This window comes from Babylonia areolata, chromosome 23 (genome assembly GCF_041734735.1).
Source record: "Babylonia areolata isolate BAREFJ2019XMU chromosome 23, ASM4173473v1, whole genome shotgun sequence".
NCBI lineage: Eukaryota > Metazoa > Mollusca > Gastropoda > Neogastropoda > Buccinidae > Babylonia > Babylonia areolata.
This window is the reverse complement of record NC_134898.1, coordinates 25,408,707-25,436,120: the sequence shown is the minus strand read 5'-3', so window position 1 is coordinate 25,436,120 and position 27,414 is coordinate 25,408,707. Positions and strand designations below refer to the sequence as shown.

Genomic DNA, 27,414 nt, shown 5'->3' with positions numbered 1-27,414 from the left:
TTACATGCATGGTTTAAGAAAATACTGAAGCAAACTGAATTTAAAAAATGGAATAAGTAGAATACTATAATTATTGTGTTCCAAATTGTTTCATTAATTTACCAAGGATGTATAGGGCATCCAGTTTGTAACAAATGTGTTATGTGTCATATTCGACACAGAGGTGTGAATTTTCATTTCATATTTTAAGTCACTGAACAGTGGTATGACATAAATAATAATCATATTTATGGTAATAATAATAATAACAACAACAATAACAATAAGAATAACAACAAGAATAATAAAAACAACAGCACTACTACTACTACTACTACTACTACTGATAATAATAATAACAACAGTAATAATAATAATGTCTCTCTAAGAGTTCAGGGTGTTTTACATGAAAGAAAAAAGTTACAAATTACATCAACCAAGTATGACCACTCTGTCTCCCCCACTAACCCCCCAACCCCAACCCCACAATTCCCCTCACATACAAAGTGAGTGGAGAGGCACGGGGCGGTGTTGGAAAAGTAGGAGACCAAGAGTGCTCACAGACAGGTTGTGAAAAGATGTGTCTTTAGTGAAGAGTGAAGGACACAGAGAGAGTGAGATGAACGGTTACGATGTGGAAGGTTGTTCCAGATACAAGGAGCAGCAAAGAAAAGAGAGCGTCGACCATAGGTTCTTGTACTGACAGGAGGAGTTTTCAGAAGGTAGCAGTCACAGTCATTATCTATTTTACATTTGAATATATATAACAAACTGAGCTAGTATCAATACAATGTCAGAAGGAGCAGCAAAGAAAAGAGAGCGTCGACCATAGGTTCTTGTACTGACAGGAGTTTTTAGAAGGTAGCAGTCACAGTCATTATCTATTTTACATTTGAATATTAAAAAAACTAAGCCAGTATCAATACAATGCCAGAAGGAGCAGCAAAGAAAAGAGAGCGTCGACCATAGGTTCTTGTACTGACAGGAGTTTTTAGAAGGTAGCAGTCACAGTCATTATCTATTTTACATTTGAATATTAAAAAAACTAAGCCAGTATCAATACAATGCCAGAAGGAGCAGCAAAGAAAAGAGAGCGTCGACCATAGGTTCTTGTACTGACAGGAGTTTTCAGAAGGTAGCAGTCACAGTCATTATCTATTTTACATTTGAATATTAAAAAAAACTAAGCCAGTATCAATACAATGCCAGAAGGAGCAGCAAAGAAAAGAGAGCGTCGACCATAGGTTCTTGTACTGACAGGAGGAGTTTTCAGAAGGTAGCAGTCACAGTCATTATCTATTTTACATTTGAATATTAAAAAAACTAAGCCAGTATCAATACAATGCCAGAAGGAGCAGCAAAGAAAAGAGAGTGTCGACCATAGGTTCTTGTACTGACAGGAGGAGTTTTCAGAAGGTAGCAGTCACAGTCATTATCTATTTTACATTTGAATATATATTAAAAAAAAAACTGAGCCAGTATCAATACAATGCCAGAAGGAGCAGCAAAGAAAAGAGAGTGTCGACCATAGGTTCTTGTACTGACAGGAGTTTTCAGAAGGTAGCAGTCACAGTCATTATCTATTTTACATTTGAATATATATTAAAAAAACAACTGAGCCAGTATCAATACAATGTCAGAAGGAGCAGCAAAGAAAAGAGAGCGTCGACCATAGGTTCTTGTACTGACAGGAGTTTTCAGAAGGTAGCAGTCACAGTCATTATCTATTTTACATTTGAATATATATAACTAACTGAGCCAGTATCAATACAATGTCAGAAGGAGCAGCAAAGAAAAGACAGTGTCGACCATAGGTTCTTGTACTGATAGGAGTTTTCAGAAGGTAGCAGTCAAGAATCTTTTTCTTTCTTTCTTTTTTTTTTTTTTTTTTTTTTTTTTTTGCGCATCTGAATATAATAAAACTGAATGAGTAGCAATGTGAAGCTAGATTCTCATGTACTGTTTATGTGTTGTACACCACAAATTAATTACTCTTACAGTACAGTTCAGTTCAGTTCAGTTACTCAAGGAGATGTCACTGTGTTCTGACAAATCCATATACCCTACACAACATCTGCTGTCGTAGGAGGTGATGAAGTACATCTGCTGAAGAGAGGCATGTATTGTCCACTGACCGCTAGATCAGTCCCCAGTACAGTGGTCAAGGCTTTCAGTGTGGGGAAGTGTTTGTGAAAAGTCAATCAGTGTCAGCCTCAGGGTTGTTCAATCCCCCCAACGGGTGCGATGGTCAAATGGTTAGAACCTGTGTGTGTAGCCATCATTGTTCCTGCTTCGGCTTGACGTCATTTTTACTTTCAACTCATAATCAGACAGTTTCATTTTCAAGACTGCTTCGGCTTGACGTCATTTTTACTACGAACTGATAATCAGGCAGCTTCAGTTTCCAGACCGTTTCGAAGCACATGGAGTGATCCTTACATGCTTCCTCACATCTCATCAGCGTTTACAACAATAACAACAACATCAACAAATCGTAAGTCATGGTGGCGATCATTTTTTTGCCTCTATGTGATCATAGTTGGCGGCTGGTTCCTGCTTGTCGTTGCCTTTCTTGCTGTTCCCTCTGGCGGAGTTCCTCCCCTTCGGTCCTCCCTCAGACTTCCACTGCAGGCTGTCCTTGTCCCGCTGGAGGAGATCATAGTCTTCTGACTCATTCTCATTCTGCCTCACTACATCCGGTTCCGTGTAGATGGGTCCTGAAAAGTCAAATGTTCTGTCTGGCTTGGGGAGAAGGTTAACCGCTGGAGGGTCCGGAGGAGGGGTGACCGGGGGTGGGGCAGAGAGTGGGGGTGGTGGGGCGGATGGTGGAGCTGGGGGCGAGTCGGGGTCTTCGTCAGGGAAGTCGTACGGCTCTTGAAAGGAAGACTTGGGCTGGTTAGGCTCCGAGTACATGTTAACTGAAGAGTATGCGATGTCCCCTTTGATCTCCTTTGATGTGCTGTCTGCATGGTTTCGTCTCCTGGCGACACAAAAGAATCTCTGTATGTATGTATGTGTGTGTTGTGTATTGTGTGTTGTGTGTTGTGTGTGTGTGTGTGTGTGTGTGTGGTGTGTTGTGTGTTGTGTGTTGTGTGTGTGTGTGTGTTCGTACGTGTGTTTTGCTTGTTTATGGAGGGTTCTGGATGACAGACATCACCAGACAAGGCAGTAAAAAATTTGTTTAAAGAAAAAAAGACAAAAGAAAGACCCACCAAAAAAAAAAAGAAAAAAAACCACCATGTTTACATCATCCCTGTAAGTATCACCTCTAAAACTAGCTAATGCACATCTCTAAAGAACGCAATGTTGGATGACAGCCACTGAGTTAGACATCCACCAAAACAATCAATCCTGTGCCTTGTATAAATAAATTGGCAAATTTCATCTCAAAATCATTGTAAAACCAATATCGGCAAAGCAAAGTTTCAGTTTCTGAAGGAGGTGTCACAGCGTCTGGACAAATCCATATACGCTACACCACATCTGCTAGGCAGATGCCTGACCAGCAGCACACAACTGTGAGTGCATGCATTTATATTTGTGAACTTATCAGAATGGGTTTCTTCTACACAATTTTGCCGGAGAACAATACTTTTGTTGTCATGGGTTCTTTTTCTGTTCGCCAACTGAGTGCTACTCACAGGACCTCAGTTTATCGTCTCGTCTGAATGACTAGACACTCAACTTAATTTTCCAATCAAACTTGGGAGAAACGGTGAGAGCGTGAATCAAACCCAAACCCTCACAGACAAACACTGTACTGGGAGATAACCGCCTTAAAAATCTGTCACCTTCTGTCGTACTTCTAAACCATGAAAAAGGGAGGACGAGAATGTGAAGGGTGGACAGAAATACATTGTTCATTCTTTCCATAGTCAAGAAACTTACCTTTTCCTAATGCAAATTATGACAACGGCGACCACGGATACCCGACACAATGATTCCAGCAATTATGATGCCCAAGATGCCGCCGAGGCCCATACCTGTGCATGGAGACAACAGTCAGACACACAGACCATATCACATGCTGAATAATGCATTTGTGGTCCTCACATAAACAGCCAATCATATACTAACTTACATATGTAAAAGCCCCATATCCCTGACCTGAAATCATCTTCAGTGTCGACAGTTTTCAGCAGTCCATTGCTAATATATATTTGTTTGGCTTGTATTTTTCAAATCTTTGTTAAATAGTGCAGTTGGTTTACTGTAAAAGTTGTTTATTTTTCATTATAAAGATGTTCTACTGTGATCTTTTTTAACAAAACTTCACCAAATCATCTCACTAACACACACACACACACACACACACACACTTGCATATCCACACACCTGTATAGAGACTTTTTTTGCCCTTCCTCAATTTTCTTTCATACCCAGATCTGATATCACTTATAGTGAAAAGACAGAAGAACGAACAAACAAACGAACATGTTGAGTTCTTCTTTGTTCCAGTTGCACTGTTCATCAGGAAAGGTCCCTTTTTGACTCACTTGTGTAAACAAAGTCTATGTTTTAACCTGGCGTTCGCTTGTCTGTGTGTGTGTCTGTGTGTGTGTGTGTGTGTGTGTGTGTGGTGTGTGTGTGTCTGTGTCTGTGTCTGTGTCTCCATGGTAAACTTTAACATTGCCATTTTCTCTGCAGATACTTTGTCATCTGACAACCAAATTTGGCAGAAAAATAGGAAAAATTCAGTTCTTTCCAGTCATCTTGTTTAAAACAATATTGCACCTCTGGGATGGGCACAACAAAAGAAAGAAAGAAAGAAGCTGAATTATATCCAAACTGAATTTACTGTTATATTTATAATTTTTTTTATTCTCTAAACTTGGCACTTTGATCTGATATTCTGACACAACAACAAGAGCAGCCATTTTTATCATTTTCTGTTCAAACAGGAACTTCTTTTGCTAAGCAAGGAAGTTATATTTCTGGTGCAAGTCTTTGTTGCTGATAGTAAAAAAGGGAAATTAATCTGTAATTAATGCTAGGGGGGTTGATTTGCTTTAAACTGATCTTTCTCATCTTAAACATTACATTCTGAAATTATACTGAATACATAAAAAGCTTGTGTGTCTTATTCTCAGTGTACAGGGCTTTCACTATGTTCTTTCGCCCAAGTGGTCTTTTTCAGAAAATACTAAAATCAATACTACGAGTGGACTTTATAGATCTATTGGCTGAGCCCTGAAGGTCATGGGCAAAAGTCAATTGCATACACATATTTATACACATTCAAAGCGCGTGCTCATATTCTTCGCGAACGCGAATGACGCCATTTTGTTTCAAGTTGCTGACCTGCCCGTTTAATCCTATATTCAATCGACAATACACGATAAAATGTGATGGAAAGTTGGAGAAGGAGACCATTAAATATTTATTCAAAGAAAGATTTGTGAACACCTCATCACTTACTGGATTATGCACCAAACTGCCATAAAAATATCAACAAAATCAGTCAGAATTCACAGATTAAAATAATAAACCATGAGAGTTAATACCCTTGATGAAACGTAAAAATTTCCAGTTTAAACTTTTCTCAAAATGAAGTCCTTTTCACTTCATACGACGTTTAGGAGTACTTGTACTTGGCTCTACATGTTATTAGTTTAACAAAATACTCAATTTTCATATCAACTTTAAAACTATAAAACTAGAATGAAAATAAAAGAGAAATTAAATCGACAGTGTCATACATTCCCAGCGGGTGTAATTAAACTTGTATATCTATCTAGATCTAGAGAAAGTGGCTAAATGTTGCAGTGTGATTGCAGCGATAGCCATGTCTCCTTTACCGAGAACATAAAAGGAATTTCTAATTGCCCTTAAAGATTTTTTGAATGCCCAAGATACACCAGAATAATATGATTTAAACAGTGTTCTCACTGCGAATACCGCAATCAATTTATCGCCCTTTAAAAAAGCATGTATAAATGTTAAATTTTTGAATGTCAGTTAAGGAGCCACGATAGCGTATTGGGTAAGACAGTTTCTTCTCACCCAAATATGCAGGGTTTGAATCTGCCATCAGGACTTTTTTTTTCTTTTTTTTTTTTTTTTTTTTTAACCCAAAACTTTATACTAACAAATACAGAACACATTTTAATGATTAGATTTTTTTTTTTATAAGTGTATCACAAGTGAGTTTTGAAGGCCTTGCCTCTCTTGTCTTAAGTTATTATGACATAATAATTATGTGGTGAGTTCTTTCAAGAGACAGCAGTCATAAATGACTTGTTCCTTGAAGTAACGAACACTATGTATGCCTGTGTGTGCATGTGTGTGTGTGTGAGTGAGAGAGAGAGAGAGTATTTACATGTGTGTGTGTGTGTGTGTGTGTGTGTGTGTGCGTGTATGCTTGTTTCTGTGTGTGTGTGTGTGTGTGAGAGAGAGACAGAGAGAGAGAGTATGTACATGCGTGTGTGTATGCTTGTCTCTGTGTGTGCATGCATGTATGTGTGTGTGTGAGAGAGAGAGAGAGAGAGAGAGAGAGATGGATGGATGGATGGATGGGTGGTTTATTCATATCATGAATGGGGTAAACAGTGTACAACAATATAGTATCTGCATTTGATTAATAATCATAATCTTAATCCTAATGAGTTCAGCAATCATGAAGTCATTACCGATCGCAACTGGAATGCCTTGTATAAATAAATTGAAAAATTCCTTACAGTCCTTTCATTACAAGAAGCCATAAGTAAGCTTAACCGTAGTTGACTTGGATACCTATAGAATTTTGACGGAATATATCGTGTTCTCACATCAGTCAATACTGGACAATATAAAACAAAATGCAACTCATCTTCTTTTCCAGTTTTGCATAATGGACAAACTAAATCTTTTTCGGTATGCTTACTATAACGTAATCGATGTTGAGCAATTTCAGAGATACCAAATCTAAACTTAGTCATGACAAATTTCAAGTGTCTATCTAAATCCATTCGCAGGTACAATTTCATATCATGAACAGTACAAAACGCTCGATATATTTCAAATCTATCGCTATTTTTAATATGAGAGTCCCACTCTTGCCATCTGCATACAATTAATCTGTCTTTAAACTCATTTATAAACGATCTAACATCTTGAACCCCTTGATTTTCCCATACATATCCAAAACCAAACTGAAACAATTTACAACGGACATTCGAAACCCAATTTCTCTTATTTCTTGCATCTAGGTCAAGTAACATTTTATAAGCTCTACGTGGCAACCTATATTCCTCCAACCTAGTCAATTTCAGCCAGTAACGGATACAGCGTATAATACAGTTTATGTAAATAGGATATCTATTGGTTTCACCATAAATTAAATCATTGGGCGTTCGTGTGTCAACCCCTAAAAATTTCTTCAGAGCAAGTAAGTGAACTTTTTCACATTGACGGCATGCATCGTCAAGGCCCCATAGTTCTGAACCATACTGAACAATTGGCTGAATTTGATAATCAAACAGTTTCAATAATAAATCTAAGTTGTTATTTTTAAGTAGATTAAGTTTTTTCATTATACCCAGTGAAGCATTCTTTGCTTTACTCGTAAGATCATCACATGCTGCTGTGAAACTAAGTCTAGTAGAGAAGATTATACCTAAACATTTATAAGCATTTACAACAGGCATCACAGCGTTATTAAATGTCCACCTTTCTCTTTGTGCTAGATAACCACCTTTCCTAAACACAATTATATTGCTTTTATTCAAATTAACGTTCAGATCAAGGGAAAAAGCTGCCCGCTGTAAGCTATTCAATTGTGTTTGCAGTCCTACTATAGTTTCTGATAACAGTGCAACATCATCTGCTAATAGCAAAATAAAAAGTTCAAAATAATCAGTTGTAAACAGAGCGCCATGTTTGCCATTTTCAATAACTTCTACTGCTAGTTCGTTTATGAAAAGAGAAAACAAAATTGGGCTACACACGTCACCCTGCTTTACACCATATGTACACTTAATATAATCAGTCAGTTTAAACCCGCACCGTATTTTAACTTTAACATTATTGTACATACTTTTAATACAGTTATATAACTTGCCTTTTATTCCCTTTTTTGCTAATACTGCCCAAAGAATCTTCCTGTTAATAGAATCGAAAGCTTTCTCGAAATCAATAAAAGCAACATATAACTTCCTGTTCAAAGGAAACTGTTTTTGTACCATAGCCAACAAAGTAAACATATGATCAATCGTTGAATAATTTCTTTTGAATCCGGCTCGATGTTCACCAGTTATGTTGTTTTCTTCAGCCCACTCTTGTAAACAGTGGTTAATGACTGTACTGTAAATTTTACTGCTAACATCATTTAAAGTAATACCTCTGTAATTATTAGGGTCGATGACATCACCCTTTTGTACAAAGGAAGCACAATACCTAGAGAGGGAGAGAGAAAGTATGTGTGTGTGTGTGTGTGTGTGTGTGTGTGTGTGTGTGTGTGTGTGTGTGTGTGTGTGTGTGTGTGTGTGTGTGTGTGTGTGTTTGTCTGTCTGTCTGTCTGTGTCTGTGTGTTTGTCTGAGTCTGTAAGTGTGAGTGTGCGTGCGTGTGTGTGTGTGTTTGTCCCTGTATGTGTGTGTGTGTGTGTGTGTGTGTGTTTGTGTGTGTATGCTTGTCTGTGTGTATGTGTATGTTTTTTTGTTTGTTTTTGTTTGTTGTTTTTTTGGGGTTTTTTGTCTTCTCAAATTAGATTTTATTTGTGTTGTTCAGTTAATATTTATTTAAATGGTTGTGAAAATGTCAGTACAACAAACAGTTAATCTGACAATAAATGGTTTCAGTCAGTGTGTCTGTGTGTGTATGCTTGTCTGTGTGTGTGTGTGTGTGTGTGTGTGTGTGTGTGTGTGTGTGTGTGTGTGTATGTGTGTGTATGTGTGTGTTTAGTGTGTGTGTTTGTGTGTGAGTGTGTGTATGCTTGTGTGTGCGTGCGTGTGAGTGTGTGAATGTCTGTGTGTGCATGTGAGAGAGAGAGACAGAGAGAGAGAGACACACACACACACACAAGAAGACAGAGGGGGAGAGAGACAGAGAGAGGGTGGTAAGACTGAGAAAGAAGAGACAAATGGAGAGGAGGAAGACGGGAAGACAAACAAGAAGAACAAAAACAACAAGGGCATGACAGACAAACCCAGGTGTGGCTGTGTACGGGGGGACTCAGACTCGGAATGAGCGATGTTGGAATAATGTCACTGAAACAGTGCAAGTGATGATGGGGCAGCTGAAGAAAAACATGAGGCAAAGCCTTAAAGACTTACTTGTGCTTCACGCTTTATCCTGTAAAGGAATCATTAGGAGGTTATTAAGAGATTTTAAAAATGGTTGAAAAGTGCTCTGTATTAAATATGATGGATAAGCTTGGGAGAAGAAAAAAGAAAAGAAAAGAAAAAAATGTAATGTTTAAGATGAGAAAGATCAGTTTAAAGCAAAGAGTAATTTCCCTTTTTTACTATCTGCACCAAAACGTTTGCAAAATAAATAAAACTTCCATGCTTAGCAAAAGAAGTTCCTGTTTGAACAAAAATGATAATAATGACTGCTCTTGTTGTTGGGTCAGAATATCAGATCAAAGTGCCAAGTTTAGAGAATACAAAAAATATAAATATAACAGTAAATGCAGTTTGCATATAATTAGACTTCATTTTGTGCGTGTGTGTGTGTGTGTCCATCCCAGAGGTGCAATATTGTTTTAAACAAGATGACTGGAAAGAACTGAATTTTTCCTATTTTTATGCCTAATTTGGTGTCAACTGACAAAGTATTTGCAGAGAAAATGTCAATGTTAAAGTTTACCACGGACACACAGACACACACACACACACACACACACAGACAACCGAACACCGGGTTAAAACACAGACTCACTTTGTTTACACAAGTGAGTCAAAAAAAAAGGGGGAAGGGTGTGGGTGGTGGGGTGGTGGGGAGGTGGGAGGGTGGGGTGGGGGCAGAGGGGGGCAAGAAGAAAAAGAAAAGCCAGTGTGGCAGCAGATAAGACAAAACTCTAAAACCTTTGTCTTCCTCCTGTTCCTCTCCATTTTCGTCACCACCGTCCACGTCCACTGGGGCAATGTCCTCGCATGATACGATGACAGTGTTTCCCCCGTCTGCAGCACGCATTACGTCACATTCCTTTGACGTCATGAAGGGCCATCTATAGCATCATCACACCAATTCCTCCTCCTCCTCCTCCTCCTCATCATCATCATCATCTGTTTACTGACAGCGTTTGGTTGTCGCATTTTCCACATGCACTCGCCACACACAATCGTCACAGTATGTGTGCACTCATCACATACAGTAACCACACTGTATATTCACTTTGCCACGCACACAGTCATACTGTGTGTACGCTTGGCACACACAGTCATCACATTGTATGTACACTGGTCACACTAAGTCATCATATTGTGTGTACACTGGTCACACTCAGTCATCATATTGTGTGTACACTTGCAACACTCATCACATTGTATGTACACTTTCCACACACAGTCATCATATTGTATCTACACTTTCCACGGTTGTTAGGGGGTGCACGGGAGGGGTAGTACCTCTAGAGGGGGAGCTTGTCACGCTCTTCCGGGAGTGGTTCATCCTCTGTTGGTCCCCACCGGCACCCAGCTCTCACCTATGGATCCTAGAAGCTGCTAGCATGCGGCAGTGCCCAACCCCCCGGCAACGGCTTTGACAGGCTGGCTAAACTAGGTGAGGGTAGCCGACGTGTCTCAAACCCTCGGTGAGTTAGGGCTTGTCTACCCAAGCATGTGAAGACTGGATCCGGCGGACTCTGCGGAAGAAACCTTCATGGTTCAACGGAGAGGAAGGCGATTGCAGCAGAGGACTGTGGAGTGCTGAGGGCAGGATGAGGCACATAGGACATCCTGGTCATCCACTGCATCTGTTTCCATCTCCAGTCGTCTTGCCACTGGATACAGACGGTCTTGGACAAGAGAGTGAGGTTGACGGTGCGCAACTCCTCCTCACTATAAACAAAGTCATCGCGCAAGTCATCAGTCATCCTTCATCCCATACCATCATTTTCCCCAAGCCCTGTGGTGACAGGCGAGCGACAAAGCGACAGGTGTGGGTACACTGGCAGTCGTAGCCGCAGACCTGCACACAGGTGGCTCAGGCCATAGGGTCGTTTTTCACCGACTGGAGCAGCGGTGGAGATCGGCAGCCCCCTGAGCGACTGAGCAGCCCTCTTCAGGACAGCACTGCTCACCTCCATGGCATGAGGAAGGGGCTAGAAAAGGTGCCCTAAACATTGCCTGCTCCACACCACCCTAGTCAGCATACCGCGGCTGACGGGGACCCTACTCAAGCGGTCGACACACAAAGGAAAGAAAGAAGAAAACAAGGAGCACCCCACTGACCATTGCCACATGGAATGTGCATACGCTTCTGGACAGAGGCGACTCAGCCAGACCACAGAGACGCAGAGCACTCATTGTGAGTGAATTAGCCAGGTACAACATCGACATTGCTGCCTTAAGTGAAACCAGACTGGCAGAAGAGGGCGAACTCTGTGAGCGAGGCGCAGGCTACACCTTCTTTTGGAGTGGTCACGGACCTGAGGAGAAACGTGAGGCTGGAGTTGGCTTTGCAGTGAAGACAACCCTCGTTGGCAAGCTGGCTGGTCCCCCGAAAGGAGTGAACAACGCCTGATGACGATGAAACTCCCTATATGCAACGGGAAGAAGTTTACCACCATTGTCAGCACCTACACACCCACCATGACCAACCCGGATGAGATCAAGGACAAGTTTTACAAGGACCTGAACGCTGTCATCACCACTGTTCCCAACGCAGACAAGCTCATCATTCTTGGTGACTTTAACACGAGAGTTGGTTGTGACAGCACCTCCTGGGAAGGCGTGATTGGGAAGTATGGGGTTGGTAACTGTAATAGCAATGGCCAACTACTTCTCCAGACATGTGCCGAGCACGACCTTCTTATCACAAACGCCATCTTCTGCCTCCCTACCCATAACAGGACGTCATGGATGCATCCTCGCTCTGGGCATTGGCATCTCATTGACTTTGTCATTGGCAGGAAGAGGGACAGGCAGGACGTACGAGTCATGAGGACCATGTGCAGCGCCGAGTGCTGGACAGACCACCGCCTTATTGTCTCCAAGTTCAACCTCCACAACCAGCCCAAGAGACGGCCTCAGGGCATGAAAGCACCCAAACACCTGAATGTCAACAAGCTGGAGCTAAGCAACATCAAGCAGAGCTTTGCTGACACCCCGGAGGAACGCCTTGAGTCCACCGTGCTGGACAACCAAAATGTGGAGGCAGCATGGGGCGTACTGCATGAGACGGTGTACAACACTGCCATGGAGTGCCTGGGGCCTTCTGTCAGGAAGCGCAAAGACTGGTTTGATGAGAACTGCACTGAGATCAAGCAGCTGCTAGAAGACAAATGCCAAGCCTACAGAGCCCACATTGAAGATCCCAAGTCACAGTCAAAGAAAGACATACTGAAGAGCGCACGCAGCACCATCCAGCTGAAGCTGCAGCAGATGCAGGATTCCTGGTTGAGCAACAAAGCTGATGAGATCCAGGGCTTTGCAGACAGGAACGACATGAAGAACTTCTATAATGGCCTGAAAGAAGTCAACGGTCCCACCACCTCCGGATCTGCTCCACTCCTCAGTGCTGATGGTTCTACCCTGATCACTGACAAGGATGGGATCCTTGAGAGATGGGCTGAACACTTTGACAGCGTACTGAACCGCCCATCCACCATCAATAATGAAGCCATCGACTGACTCCCCCAGGTGCCAGTCAGTGAGTCGTTGGATGCCATTCCAACTTTGGAGGAGACCCAGAGAGCTATCTGTCTGCTATCTAATGGCAAAGCCTCTGGCTCAGACTCCATTCCAGCTGAGGTCTAAAAAGAAGGTGGTATGGCGCTGACTGAGAAGCTTCAACAGCTGTTCCAGCTCATCTGGCAGCATGAGGCAGTTCCACAGGACTTCAAAGACGCTTCCATCATACACCTGTACAAGTGCAAAGGAAATCATCAGGCCTGTGAAAACCATCGTGGAATATCCCTGCTTTCTGTCGCAGACAAGACTCTGGCCAGAGTGCTACTCAACCGTCTCATAGCGCACCTTGAGCAAGGTCTCCTACCAGAGAGCCAATGTGGCTTCCAGAAAGAACGCGGGACTATCGACATGGTGTTTGCTGCCAGGCAGCTCCAGGAGAAGTGTCAGGAACAGAACGCCGACCTTTACTCCACCTATGTCGATCTGACCAAGGCCTTCAATACTGTTAGCAGAGATGGCCTTTGGAGAATCATGGCGAAGTACGGATGTCCCAGAAAGTTCATCACCATCATACGGCAACTACACGATGGGATGCTGGCCCGAGTCCAAGACAACGGAGAGACTTCAGAACCATTCCCTGTCTCCAACAGAGTCAAGCAAGGGTGTGTTTTTGCCCCCACCCTGTTCAGTCTCATGTTTTCAGCCATGCTGACAGATGCCTTCAGAGACGCTGACATAGGCATTGGCATCAGGTACCGCACAGATGGCTCACTCTTCAACCTCAGGAGGCTTCAAGCAAAAACCAAGGTGAGGACAGATACCGTCAACGACTTCCTGTTTGCTGATGACTGCGCTCTCAACGCTGCCTCCGAAGCTGACATGCAACACAGTGTCGACAAGTTGTCTGCTGCCTGTGACAACTTTGGCCACACAATGAGCACAAAGAAGACTGAGGTGATGCACCAGCCAGCTCCAGGAAAGCCTTACATTGAACCAAACATCTTCATCAATGGGCAACGACTGAACGCGGTGGACAAGTTCACATACCTGGGCAGTACACTCTCTCGCACAGTTGTCATCGACGACGAGGTGAATGCCAGACTCGCCAAAGCCAGCACTGCCTTCGGCAGACTCCATAAAAACGTTTGGAACAGGAGAGGCATCACCCTGGAGACGAAGCTCAAAGTATACAAGGCCATAGTTCTCACCACACTGCTCCATGGATGTGAATCATGGACAGTCTACAAACACCACACCAAAAAGCTAAACCACTTCCACACCACCAGCCTCAGAAGACTTCTCAGTATAAAGTGGTAAGAGAAGATCCCTGACACAGAGGCACTCACTCGTGCAAACTTGCCCAGCATCTACACCATCTTGATGCAGGCCATGTAGTTCGCATGCCAGACCACCGGCTCCCCAAGAAACTGCTGTACGGCGAACTCCAACAAGGCAAGCGCTCCCATGGAGGCCAAAAGAAGCGCTTCAAAGACACTCTGAAAGCTTCTTTGAAGGCCTTCAACATCAGCCATGACACATGGGAGCTGAATGCAATGGACAGACCAAAGTGGCGTTCAGCTGTCCACAAAGGCGCCAAATCCTGTGAGGCCAACAGAATTACTGCAGCAGAGCAACACAGACAGGCCAGGAAAAGCAGTGCCAGCAAGTCCCCGACAGCCGCCACCATCCCCTGTCCACACTGCGTCAGAACCTTCTGGGCGCGGATTGGCCTGACCAGTCATCTGCGCACCCAAAGAGCCCAACCCCCCACCCCTAGGATGACTAGATGGTCCTCGTTGATCCCGACGGACGAACCACACACTTTCCACACACACAGTCATCACATTGTATGTACACTTTGCGACACACAGTCATCATATTGTATGTACACTTTCCACACACAGTCATCATATTGTATGTACACTTTCCACACACAGTCATCACATTGTATGTACACTTTCCACACAGAGTCATCACATTGTATGTACACTTTCCACACACAGTCATCATATTGTATGTACACTCTGCCACACACACAGTCATCACATTGTATGTACACTTTCCACACACAGTCATCACATTGTATGTACACTTTCCACACACAGTCATCACATTGTATGTACACTTTGCCACACACAGTCATCATATTGTATGAACACTTTCCACACACACAGTCATCACACTGTATGTACACTTTCCACACACAGTCATCATATTGTATGTGCACTTTCCACACACAGTCATAACATTGTGCATACACTTTCCACACACAGTCATCATATTGTATGTACACTTTCAACACACACAGTCATCACATTGTATGTACACTCTGCCACACACAGTCATCACATTGTATGTACACTTTCCACACACACAGTCATCACATTGTATGTACACTTTCCACACACACAGTCATCACATTGTATGTACACTTTGCCACACACAGTCATCACATTGTATGTACACTTTCCACACACAGTCATCACATTGTATGTACACTTTCCACACACAGTCATCACATTGTATGTACACTTTCCACACACAGTCATCACATTGTATGTACATTTGCCACACACAGTCATCACATTGTATGTACACTTTCCACACACACAGTCATCACATTGTATGTACACTTTCCACACACACAGTCATCACACTGTATGTACACTCTGCCACACACACAGTCATCACACTGTATGTACATGTCTGCCACACACACAGTCATCACATTGTATGTACACTTTGCCACACACAGTCATCACATTGTATGTACACTTTGCCACACACACAGTCATCACACTGTATGTACACTTTGTCATCACATATGCCACACACAGTCATCATATTGTACACTTTCCACACACAGTCATCACATTGTATGTACACTTTGCCACACAGAGTCATCACATTGTATGTAACTTGCCATCATAAGCCTCAGTCAGTCAACACTGACCATGGATAAGTAAGATACACTCCCACAGACTTATAAATAATGTATTCACAAGTCTGTGGTACACTCCCCGCATACAGTCATCGCATTGTGTGCACACTTACCACGTAATCACATTGTGTGTACACTCATTAAGTTCAATCATCACGTTGCGTGCACACTTACCACGTAATCACATTGTGTGCACACTCGTTAAGTTCAATCATCACATTGTGTGCACACTTACCACGTAATCACATTGTGTGCACACTCGTTAAGTTCAGTCATCATGTTGCATGCACACTGAGCACATAATCACATTGCGCGTACACTCATTAAGTTCAGTCATCATGTTACATGCACACTGAGCACATAATCACAATGTGTGTACACTCGTTAAGTTCAGTCACACACAGCTGCTGTGTGTACACTAGTCAAGTTCAGTCACACACGGCCGCTGTGTGTACACTCGTTAAGTTCAGTCACACACAGCTGCTGTGTGTACACTAGTCAAGTTCAGTCACACACGGCCGCTGTGTGTACACTCGTTAAGTTCAGTCACACACGGCCGCTGTGTGTACACTCATTAAGTTCAGTCACACACGGCCGCTGTGTGTACACTAGTCAAGTTCAGTCACACACGGCCGCTGTGTGTACACTAGTCAAGTTCAGTCACACACGGCCGCTGTGTATACACTAGTCAAGTTCAGTCACACACGGCCGCTGTGTGTACACTAGTCAAGTTCAGTCACACACGACCGCTGTGTGTACACTAGTCAAGTTCAGTCACACACTAGTCAAGTTCAGTCACACACGGCCACTGTGTGTACACTTGCCACATACAGTCATGACGATGTATACCAGTCACACACAGTCAGTCATCACACCAGTGTGCAGCCTGAGTCACTCTATCTCACCTTCCAAACGTTCTTCCACCTGCATCCACAGGGCTGTGGGAAAGGCGTCAGCACGGACCGTGAGCTCCAGCACCACCTCCTCTTCACCGCTGTGCAATTTCTCTAAACTGTAGTAGGCATACAGGCCCTCACACTTCAGGTCTTTCACCGTCTGGCCATCCACGGACATCTGTAACAAATAATTTCATGTATGGATTTTCCTCTCACCACCTCTCCATGAAAGCTTCAAATATCCCACCTAGCTGCCACTAACAAACACGTACCTACCCCCATAACATGTAATGTGTAACTAAGGACAATACTTGATATGACAACAACAATAATAACAAAAACAAAAAAACACACATACAAAAACCTTGCACCTGCCTGTTTTGCTCTGAACATAAAAAAAATTACACTTTATAATGTAGGCCAATTTGTTGGATTTCTTCAATATTTTCAGTAATATGTGCTTTAGATTCCCACTGGAACTGATAAATTTGATTATGTAGTGATCGAGAATTTTAATGTTTACAGTCAAAACGCAAATCTGGCACCGAAAAAAAAAAAAATTGCAAGGTGAGTTGAAAATGGAAGCATGGTTCCATGTGCATAAAGCACCATGATTCCATGTGCATAAAGCAGCATGATCATGATTCCATGTGCATAAAGCAACGTGATTCCATGTGCATACGAAGCATGATTCCATGTGCATACGCAGCGTGATTCCATGTCTGTGTGTGTGAAGCGCTTCTACTGGAATCATTCCTAAGTGTGTGGCGAGCACATCAGACTTGAATCACACACAAACTCTGTGAGAAAAGAAAGCGCATTGCCATTGTTAACTTTGACAGGCCAGCAAAAGTGTGTTGGAGAAAGAGAGGGAGCATGGGAAGGCAGTGGAGTGTATTGGAGAAAGAGAGGAAAAAAAAAAGTTTGCAAGGTGAGTTGAAAATGGAAGCATGGTTCCATGTGCATAAAGCAGCATGGTTCCATGTACATAAAGCAGCATGATCATGATTCCATGTGCATAAAGCAACGTGATTCCATGTGCATACGCAGCATGATTCCATGCGCATAAGCACACATCACTGACCGAATGTTAAAAGTGTTGTCTGTGTGTGTGAAGCGCTTCTACTGCAATCGTTCCTAAGTGTGTGGCGAGCACATCAGACTTGAATCACAAACAAACTCTGTGAGAAAAGAAAGCGCATTGCCATTGTTAACTTTGACAGGCCAGCAAAAGTGTGTTGGAGAAAGAGAGGGAGCATGGGAAGGCAGTGGAGTGTGTTGGAGAAAGAGAGGGAGTATGGGAAGGCAGTGCAGTGTGTTGGAGAAAGAGAGGGAGCATGGGAAGGCAGTGGAGTGTGTTGGAGAAAGAGAGGGAGTATGGGAAGGCAGTGCAGTGTGTTGGAGAAAGAGAGGGAGCATGGGAAGGCAGTGTGTTGGAGAAAGAGAGGGAGTATGGGAAGGCAGTGCAGTGTGTTGGAGAAAGAGAGGGAGCATGGGAAGGCAGTGGAGTGTGTTGGAGAAAGAGAGGGAGCATGGGAAGGCAGTGAGTATGCATCAAAACATTTCGGAGAAAGAACATGCAACAGGAATAAACAGGATTTTCCAGAAATTCCTGGCGGCTTTGCAGAGAATGTGACTCCGTACAACACCATCATCATGACCGGCAGTTTGTAAATTCTTGCACACGGCAAACAATTAGTTTTTTTTCTAAACTGATGCCATGCTGGCAAATGGCATTGCTGAAACAGTGACTTCTGCCTGTCCCGTACATAATCTCACTTTCCATTTGTCAGGGTAAAGCAGTACGTATACGCATATGTATGTAAGCATCTCTTTGTTCAGATGAATATCTTCACACACACATGCACACATTTGCATACAAGCAAGCAAGCAAGCACACACACACACACACACACACACACACAAACACACACACATGCACACATACAAAAGCATGCATGCACACACACACATACAGGCACACGCACACACACAACACTTATAGCTGTACACACACACACACACACTTATAGCTGTACACACACACACACACACACACACACACACACACACACACACACACACAAACACACAAACACTTATAGTTGTACACACACACACACAAACACAAGCTGAAAGAAAAAGAGAGAGAGAGGGAGACAGAGACAGAGACAGAGAACAAACGAACAAATCTTTTTAATGAGGGAAGTGGAATAAGCATGTATATGCTTTTTTACATCCAGCCCTCAGGCCAAAGAGAAATGAAATCAAAATGTTCACAAGATAACAAAAGGTTATAGAAAAGCATACATGAAATTCAAATACACTCAATTGCACAATAGCATTTACAAGTACATAATCATGATACCTGCATTCACGACAATAATGTATATGAATATAGTAATGAGACATGCAGCCATCAGGATAAAGGAAAAAAACAAATCAAAACAAATCACAAAAATAACTGAGAGAAAAAGAGAGAGAGATAGAGTACCCTACCAATCACACACACACACACACACACACACAAACACACACACAAAACAAAATACACGCACACACACACACACAGACACACACACACACACACACTCACACACACTCACACACACACACACACACACACACGCACACACACACACACACACACACAAATCCCCACCCCCACAAAACCACTCTCTCCACTCTTCCCCCACCGACCTTCAGACTGACACCCGGCTGACAGACATGGCTGGCGAAGTGCTGCAAGCGGATGTCCAAGGCCTTGACATCGAGGGCTTTGGAGGGAGTCAACTTGCACCGACAGCGGGAGGCGGCGCTGGGCACGCGGCTGCGGTTCAGGACCAAGAAAACAGAGTGGCCGGTGGTTTTGCCCTTAGTGCACATCTCCACCACCTTCGTGTCCGCTGGGCGCACTGCACCAACATACAGCGTAAGGCTGACAAGTGTTGTAAGGCCGACATTATCCACATCAATCAATCCAGCACATGGAGGGGTGTTGTAAGGCTGACGACTGGCACAATTGCCAAATGGTTAAAGCGTTGAACTTTCAATCTGGGGGTCCCGGCTTCGAATCTAGCTAACGGCACCTGGTGGGTAAAGGGTGGAGATTTTTCAGATCTCCCAAGTCAACATATGTGCAGACCTGCTAGTGCCTGAACCCCTTTCGTGTGTATATGCAAGCAGAAGATCAAATATGCCTTCAGGTTCATCATTCATAAAATTGAAAACCTAATTTTAAGAAATGATAATGTCATAGTCACAGAGAAATATCATCATGGAAAAAGTGGATTCAGACCTTTCCTTTCCCGGCTCTTCGAAGAAAAAAACCAAAGAAACTACAACACAAAAACAAGTGTTGTTGTTGTTGTTCTTCTTCTTCTTCTGCGTTTGTGGGCTCCAACTCCCACGTTCACTCATATGCACACTAGTGGGCTTTTACGTGTATGACTGTTTTTACCCCACCACATAGGCAGCCATACTCCACTTTCAGGGGTGTACATGCTGGATATGTTCTTGTTTCCATAACCCATCGAACGCTGACATGGATTACAGGATCTTTAATCTGCATATCTGATCTTCTGCTTGCATATACACACAAAGGGGGTTCAGGCACTGGCAGGTCTGCACATACGTTGACCTGGGAGACCAGAAAAATCTCCACCTTTTTACACACCAGGTGCCGACACCAACATTAGAACCCGGTACCCTCAGATTGAAAGTTCAACACTTTAACGGCTCGGCTATTGCGCCCATCAAGTGTTGTTCATTTAATTTTTATTATCTTGTTGGTGTTTAACCACTCTGTCTTGCTTATAAATATCAGCCAACAAGATAACATGAAAGGAACAGTACTTTTTTCCCCTCAAAGAATAGAAGTAAATGTCGCAACTTGGACCATCATGTTGACGAGCGCCATAGCCGAATGGTAACGGCGCCTGGTGGGTAAAGGGTGGAGATTTTTACGATCTCCCAGGTCAACATATGTGCAGACCTGCCAGTGCCTGAACCCCCTTCGTGTGTATACACAAGCATAAGATCAAATACGCACGTTAAAGATCCTGTAATCCATGTCAGCATTCGGTGGGTTATGGAAACAAGAACTTACCCAGCATGCACACCCCCGAAAGTGGAGTATGGCTGCCTAAATGGCGGGGTAAAAATGGTCATACACGTAAAAAGCCCACTCGCGCATATACGAGTGAACGTGGGAGTTGAAGCCCACGAATGCAGAAGAACAAGAAGAAGAGGACCATCATGTAGAGGGTTCTTCTTGGCACCAGCAGTGATGTGTGTGAGCCACGCATCATGTAAATTGTGTCACCAGTGAAGTGTGTGTGTGTGCCTGTTATAACGTAAATTATGTCAGCAAAGAAGTGCATGTGCCTGATATGTAAACTGTGTGTGCCTGTTATAATGTAAATTATGTCAGCAAAGAAGTGCATGTGCCTGATATGTAAACTGTGTGTGCCTGTTATAATGTAAATTATGTCAGCAAAGAAGTGCATGTGCCTGATATGTAAACTGTGTGTGCCTGTTATAATGTAAATTATGTCAGCAAAGAAGTGCATGTGCCTGATATGTAAACCTCATCAGTGGTGTATATCCCACATCTTCTTCTTCCTCATTAGCGACCACAATCATCATTTTGATTATTCTGTGAATTGTAGAGGGGAAGTCTGATCTAGAAAAAAAATTAAATAAAATAAAAAACAGATCCACGACCGTTAAGCACCTCTTGTTCAGCCAGGGTAGCCTGGGCCCTGGAAAAAAAAAGTGCTGCCCTACTGAAGTTGAAATTTGGAGGCAATGGCCGTCAATGGTCTTGGCCTCCACTACATCAACAGGTAAACTGTTCCAATCCCTGACGGTCCTTGGGAGGAATGAAGTGTGAAGGTACTGGGTTTGACACTGTGGGGGCTTGAAGTGCTGGCCACGACCACGTTGCTGTCGTGGTGGAGCAGGAACTAATTTCCACTTGATGTAGTCAGTGTGGACCAGGTTGTGGTGGATTTTGTAACGACTAGGCCACTTGAGATTCTCTTTCATGTCTGAGGGGCTGGAGGTGTGTCTGTAGCGCCTCATTACAAAGCAGGCTGCTCTCCACTGGATGGCCTCAAGTTAAATGTACTCTCTTTGAGTCAACTTCAAAACATTATCACCACTATCTCTTTGAGTCAACTTCAAAACATTATCACCACTATCTCTTTGAGTCATTTTCAAAACATTATCACCACTATCTCTTTGAGTCAACTTCAAAACAGTATCACCACTACCAATGCAACTACTGTTACCATAAGTGTTATTATGAGAATAATAAGAACTGAAATGTAGACTTGTATAATTATATGTAATACAAATACTTGACTATGCACTGTAATGAACTGATCTCTCTCTCTCTCTCTCTCTCTCTCAAGCACAAACACTGACACCACACACACACACGCATGCACGCACACGCAAACACACACACACACAGTTGATACACACATGCACGCATGCACACGCAAACACACACACACAACACACACACCGACAACAAACTTACCAGGCTTGCAGATTTTCTGGAAAGACACAAACGCCGAGGAATCTTCTTCCTTCTCCCCTCCTTCCCCTGTCGCTGTGAAGGAGATGTGCTGCACTTCCGTGTACTTCTTGATCTGATTCTTGCCGCTGACTTTCTCCAGCACGTCAAACACAGCAGCATCCAGCTGGGTCACGCTGTCCACCTTGCCACGTAGACACTGGACGCCAAGAAAGCCGTCAGCTTGGAAGGAGTCGCATCTGTGTTCCTTGGAACTGCGAGCGATTAGCAGGTCATTGACAATGAAGCCCTGGTTGTCGTCTTTGCACTGGCAGATCTCAGCATCACTGCTGGAAGGGAGTGAACGGTTGTGACACAGCTCAATGTGGTTCTTGTGCCGCTGTTTGTCATCACAGTCATCTGTTTCATACAGAAGCAGAATAACTTGTGTAAATAAGTGATAGCTGGCAAGCATAAGTGAGCGTGGGGAACAGGGTTAAGCTTAGTTCACCAACGCCTAATCAATCAATCGGGAATGAAAAAAAAAAGAGATAAAATGAACAAATAAGACCAAGAAGCAGTCAACACACAAACCCTAAACACACGCGTGCGCGTCAGCGAACGAATGCAGGAATCTCATAACTACTGTGAGGCATTTAAATGTGTGAACCACAAAAATTAATCACTACAACATAAACTATCGTATTTTGTTCTGCATCAGCAACAGAATCAAATACAACAACGATAGAAATAATAACAATGATGATGATGATGATTATAACAACAATATTATTAATGATAATGATATTAATGATAATAATAATAAATACAGTGCCTTTCTTTGTTGCATTGCACAAATTTCATCGTTCTCTCAAAGAGAATGACAATAGGGAATTCCCGATATTCTGATTCCAGGACTCGTTACCTCAACTCGAGTTCCAGTTGTGAGTAAATTCTACATCCGCAAATGACATCATGTTCGATATGAATACCTAAATTTTTGTGTGATATATCATATCATATCATATCAAGGCGTGCAGGCCTGACGAGGCCTTTTGCCCGCTTGATGTGGGGAAGAAAAAGAGAGTCCCCACATATGTCTTATGCATTTTTCAACATTGAGTGCGTGTGTGTGTGTGTGTGTGTGTGTGTCACAGTGCATGATATATATGAATTCACGCGCACACACACACACACACACGCGCGCGCGCGCACGCGTTCTATCACTCACTGCGACCCTACCAATGTCAGACGTTTGTCCAGACCCACTGCAGAAGCTCAAAAGACACCCGCAGATAAGCACAGCCGTCCACCGCGGAGCCATAACGACCAGGAATGATCGTTTTCTGGAGGGGACGCTTACAATGCTGTTCTGTCCGGGTCTCAATTTATTGCCCTTCCTCCGAAAGGTGGAATCCTGGGGTCTTCCTCGTTCTGAAAAAGAAAGCAGACGACACACTCAGAGAAAGCGCGTATCATTGGTCGAAACAATTTATGTGTTTGTCTCTTGCTTTGTGGTTGGTCTGCGAAACACTTCCAGTTTCGTGAGAACAAAGGTGTTCTTGTTTGCACATTTGCTAGCTGGTGCACGTTTGCACCTCTTCTATTTTTCTCGAAAAACGGGGTCAGAGATGTGACGCTGAGATCGCACAGGTGCACGGGATCATGACAGATGTGTCATATGGGCGTGTGCTGAGGGTGTGTTGGGTCTGGCGTTGTGTGTATCAATGAGTGCGCGCGCGCGCCGCGTGCTCTTCAGGGAGGGCTGGGGAGAATGTGTCAGTGTGTGTGTGTGTGTGTGTGTGTGTGTGTGTGTGTGTGTGCACTGTAAATTATATGTGCCACTAGAGAGAAAGTTTCAGTTTCTCAAGGACTCAAGGCGTCCCTGAGTTCGGGCAAATCCATATACGCTACGCGACCGTCGGACCTCATCTCAATGCTAGGCAGAAGTCAGACGAGCAACACAACCATTCAAACGCGCTTAGTCAGGCCTTGAGCACATGCATATATATTTGTGTACCTATCATATTGGGTCTCTTCAACAAAATTTTGCCAGATGTCAAGATTCCGTCCCGGCGTTGCCATGCCACTGGGCCGGTTCTTTTTCAGTGCGCCACTTCAGTGAAGTGCGCGTTTAGTGCAGTGCACACGCCGGGACCTCGGTTTATTGTCTCATCCAAATGACTATAGACGAACGCTCAGTAATGATGTTAGATTTTCCAGTCAAACTTAGGAGAATGGGAGAGAGCGGGATTCGAACCCGGACCAGGCATCAGGGACACCTGTCAGTATTGGCAGACGGATGAGCGTCTTAATCATTCTGCCACCTTCCTCCTCTGTATTGTCCGTATATTCTGTGTAGCATATATGGGATTTGCGGAGTGAACTAAAGAGACGGAGTGGGCCGAGTAGAAGGGGGCGACTGAGGGAAGTGGGAGGGTGAGAGGGGGGGGGGGGCATTCGGCCGGGTCTTTTCGATCATACTGAATTGCCCAACATCCTGGAGATGAAAGAAATGACCCGGCCCTGTGGCATCATGGCTTTTGGCAGAACAAACCGACAACTCTTTCCCTCCAAATGATGTCAGACATAATATATTCTGGAAAACTGCATGGTTCTTTTGTTCTCACTGTCGTCCCTGTACCCTTCACTCCCACTCGCTGACACCACACCCCCAACTGTTTTTTACACGTGTAATGAACACACACACACACACACACACACACACACTGCTGCGTAAATACATTTTAACATACCGTATGTACATAACATCTGCTCCGGCTCCGTCTACACATACGCACACATAAGCACACACAAACACATACGTCAGTGACTGCATGCCAATGCACACACACACACACACACACACACACACACACACACACACACATACGCGCGCGCGTGCGATCAAACATACAAGCACACCGGCACAAATACATATTAACGCACCTGCACTGTGTATATGTGTACACATACATATGTATACACACGTAGTCAGCGGTTAAGCACACCACACTCAAAGAAGTGGACCTGCCACAACTGAACTTATTGCTGAGGGAAGAGGTGATTTTGAAAGAGACGACTGAGGGAGTCCGAATGACGGAGGTTATGAGGGACAGCCGGGAACTTGTTCCACGTCGTTGGCGGCGACTTGAAAAGAAAACGATATGTCCGACCGTGCCGAGCCTGATTTCCGACGTGAGGCACAGCCGCATCTCGGAGAAGTCCGTCAGTTGACTGAGTATCAATAGATATGGAGAAGTTCACTTCGGAAAGATACTTTGGTCCAGATCCATCACTGACTGCAGAAAATGTCAGAGTGGATAGCTTTTAGTCAATTCCGGTCAGAAATGGTCAACCAGGGGAGAGACTGAAGGAGAGGAGAAACAGAAGCTCTGCAAATGAGTTTCGCGGCGTTATTCTGAATTCGTCGACTGAAGTCTGTCTAACTTGTATATTTGTCAGTCGGGAATAACACTGAGCTAAGCGGTGCCATGACGGATGCAGAAGGGGAAACGGAGGGGGTTGGGAGATAGCAACAGTGAGGGTGCAAACAGTGCCGGATGATTCAACTGAGAGCGGAGAAGTTCGACATTTCCGACACGGCTCCGGTCGACACACACTCACTGACAGTTAAGTGGTTCCGTCAAATCAGTTCAAACTGAGAGAGACTGAGAGAGAGAGAGATTCGGGAGAGACTGAGAGAGATTTAGTGGAGCTGACACGACAATTACACCGCTGTGACACGACATGACATTGGAACACGACATGACACTGGAACATGGCATGTGACATTGAGGTGTGAAATAACGTTGTGACACGATATTGACACCGTGACATGACATGACACTGAGTCGGAGGGATACACAATAACATTCAGTGCAACACCACGTCATTGATGACACCGGGACTGCAACACGACAGTGACACTGCAACACTGAAGACTCGGCCGGACATGACACTGCAACACGTGCCAGTGTGACATGACACTGATTCAATGGACACGACATGATACCGAACCGGAACTGACATGACACTGCAACACGACATGACACTGATTCAATGGAGATGACATGATACCGAACAGGAACTGACATGACACTGGAACAGATATGACACTGGGAGCATTGATGAGACACTGACCGGGACCGAAAACAAGGCACTAAGTTCTTTCGTATTACAGAGGGTGATCAGCAAGTACCGTGCTTTTTTTTACACTCAGCCCGGCCTCCGTCGGCACCATAACTATAGAGACAAAGAGTGAGCAAAACGAGAAAAAAAATTTAAAAAAATAAAAACACATGGTGAGACCTGCCGACAGTCTCTGTGTACCTGCAAGTCTGACACATCGAGAACACTGAGATAAAAAAAAAAATGTTTGCAGTCATTCGTAGGGGGAAGGGAAAGGGGGGGAGCTAGAAATGGATTATTAAGATCCAAAACAGCTCTGATAAATAAATAAAAAATTAATTAAAAAGGGGGAAAAAAAGTAAGAAAAAATCGGCGTCCTTGACGGCGACCGATTTTCCAAACAGTGCCAAAAAATATGACATCTCCATTCACCACAAACATACGAAACATTTTGTTTTCCTGTCTGAAGACTGATTGGACTGGGCTGAATTCAGTCTTTTCACCGGAACCAGCTTAATTAGCTCAGATAGTGACGTTCTATTTGTGTAGAAATGGATAATTAATTATAGTAATATCACTGACAACAACAACAACGATAGTATAACACTGACTTAAAGAATGTACAGCCTAAATGAAGGTTCTCCGAATTATGAAACTGTCTCACTCACCTTCGCACTATATTTGACAGACGTGCTGGCGATCTTACCGGCTGTGGACTGAGAGCAATATTCAGGTAAATACAGGGTTATATAGTTCTGCCTTGACAAGAAAACAACAAACATACTCTAGAAAACGAACACACGCTCGAGCTGGTCGAAATCAGTCTGCCAAACGCAAAGAGCGTCAGTCGAGCGCGTTTCCCGCCCCCCTCGCTTTCCCTCTCGCCGACGAGAACGATTTCTGAAAAATCGGGAATTTCCGATGACGTAAAATTACTAGTTTGGAACGGTGTAAAGGAGCCGAGCACACCTCCCAAGATCCGCTCCGATGCGAAGTGGGCGTCAGCTTCGTGTTTTTAGCGTGGATGAACCAGGTCAGCACGTTCGCGCTTCATTCTTCTTGTCTTCTTCACTGTGTCAAATTTACTTCCAAAGGAATAAATATATAAAATAAATCTTGCATCATATGATTCTAATCAGAGTACATATGACAGTTACCTAGCGCGCGCGCGC

At 43.6% G+C, this 27,414-nt stretch overlaps 1 protein-coding gene across 1 annotated transcript; it reads right to left on the bottom strand.

The window, feature by feature from the left end:
* Positions 1 to 1,435: 1,435 nt before the first annotated feature.
* LOC143298320 (uncharacterized) lies at positions 1,436 to 27,115 on the bottom strand. Its single transcript, XM_076611156.1, has 8 exons — positions 26,911 to 27,115; positions 23,354 to 23,545; positions 22,136 to 22,531; positions 19,288 to 19,502; positions 16,597 to 16,765; positions 9,982 to 10,077; positions 3,868 to 3,962; positions 1,436 to 2,959 (listed from the first exon to the last, which is right to left on the bottom strand). The coding sequence occupies exons 2-7, from the start codon at positions 23,433 to 23,435 to the stop codon at positions 3,874 to 3,876; spliced, it is 1,047 nt and encodes a 348-aa protein (XP_076467271.1). The 5' UTR covers positions 23,436 to 23,545; positions 26,911 to 27,115; the 3' UTR covers positions 1,436 to 2,959; positions 3,868 to 3,873.
* Between the last annotated feature and the right edge of the window lie 299 nt (positions 27,116 to 27,414).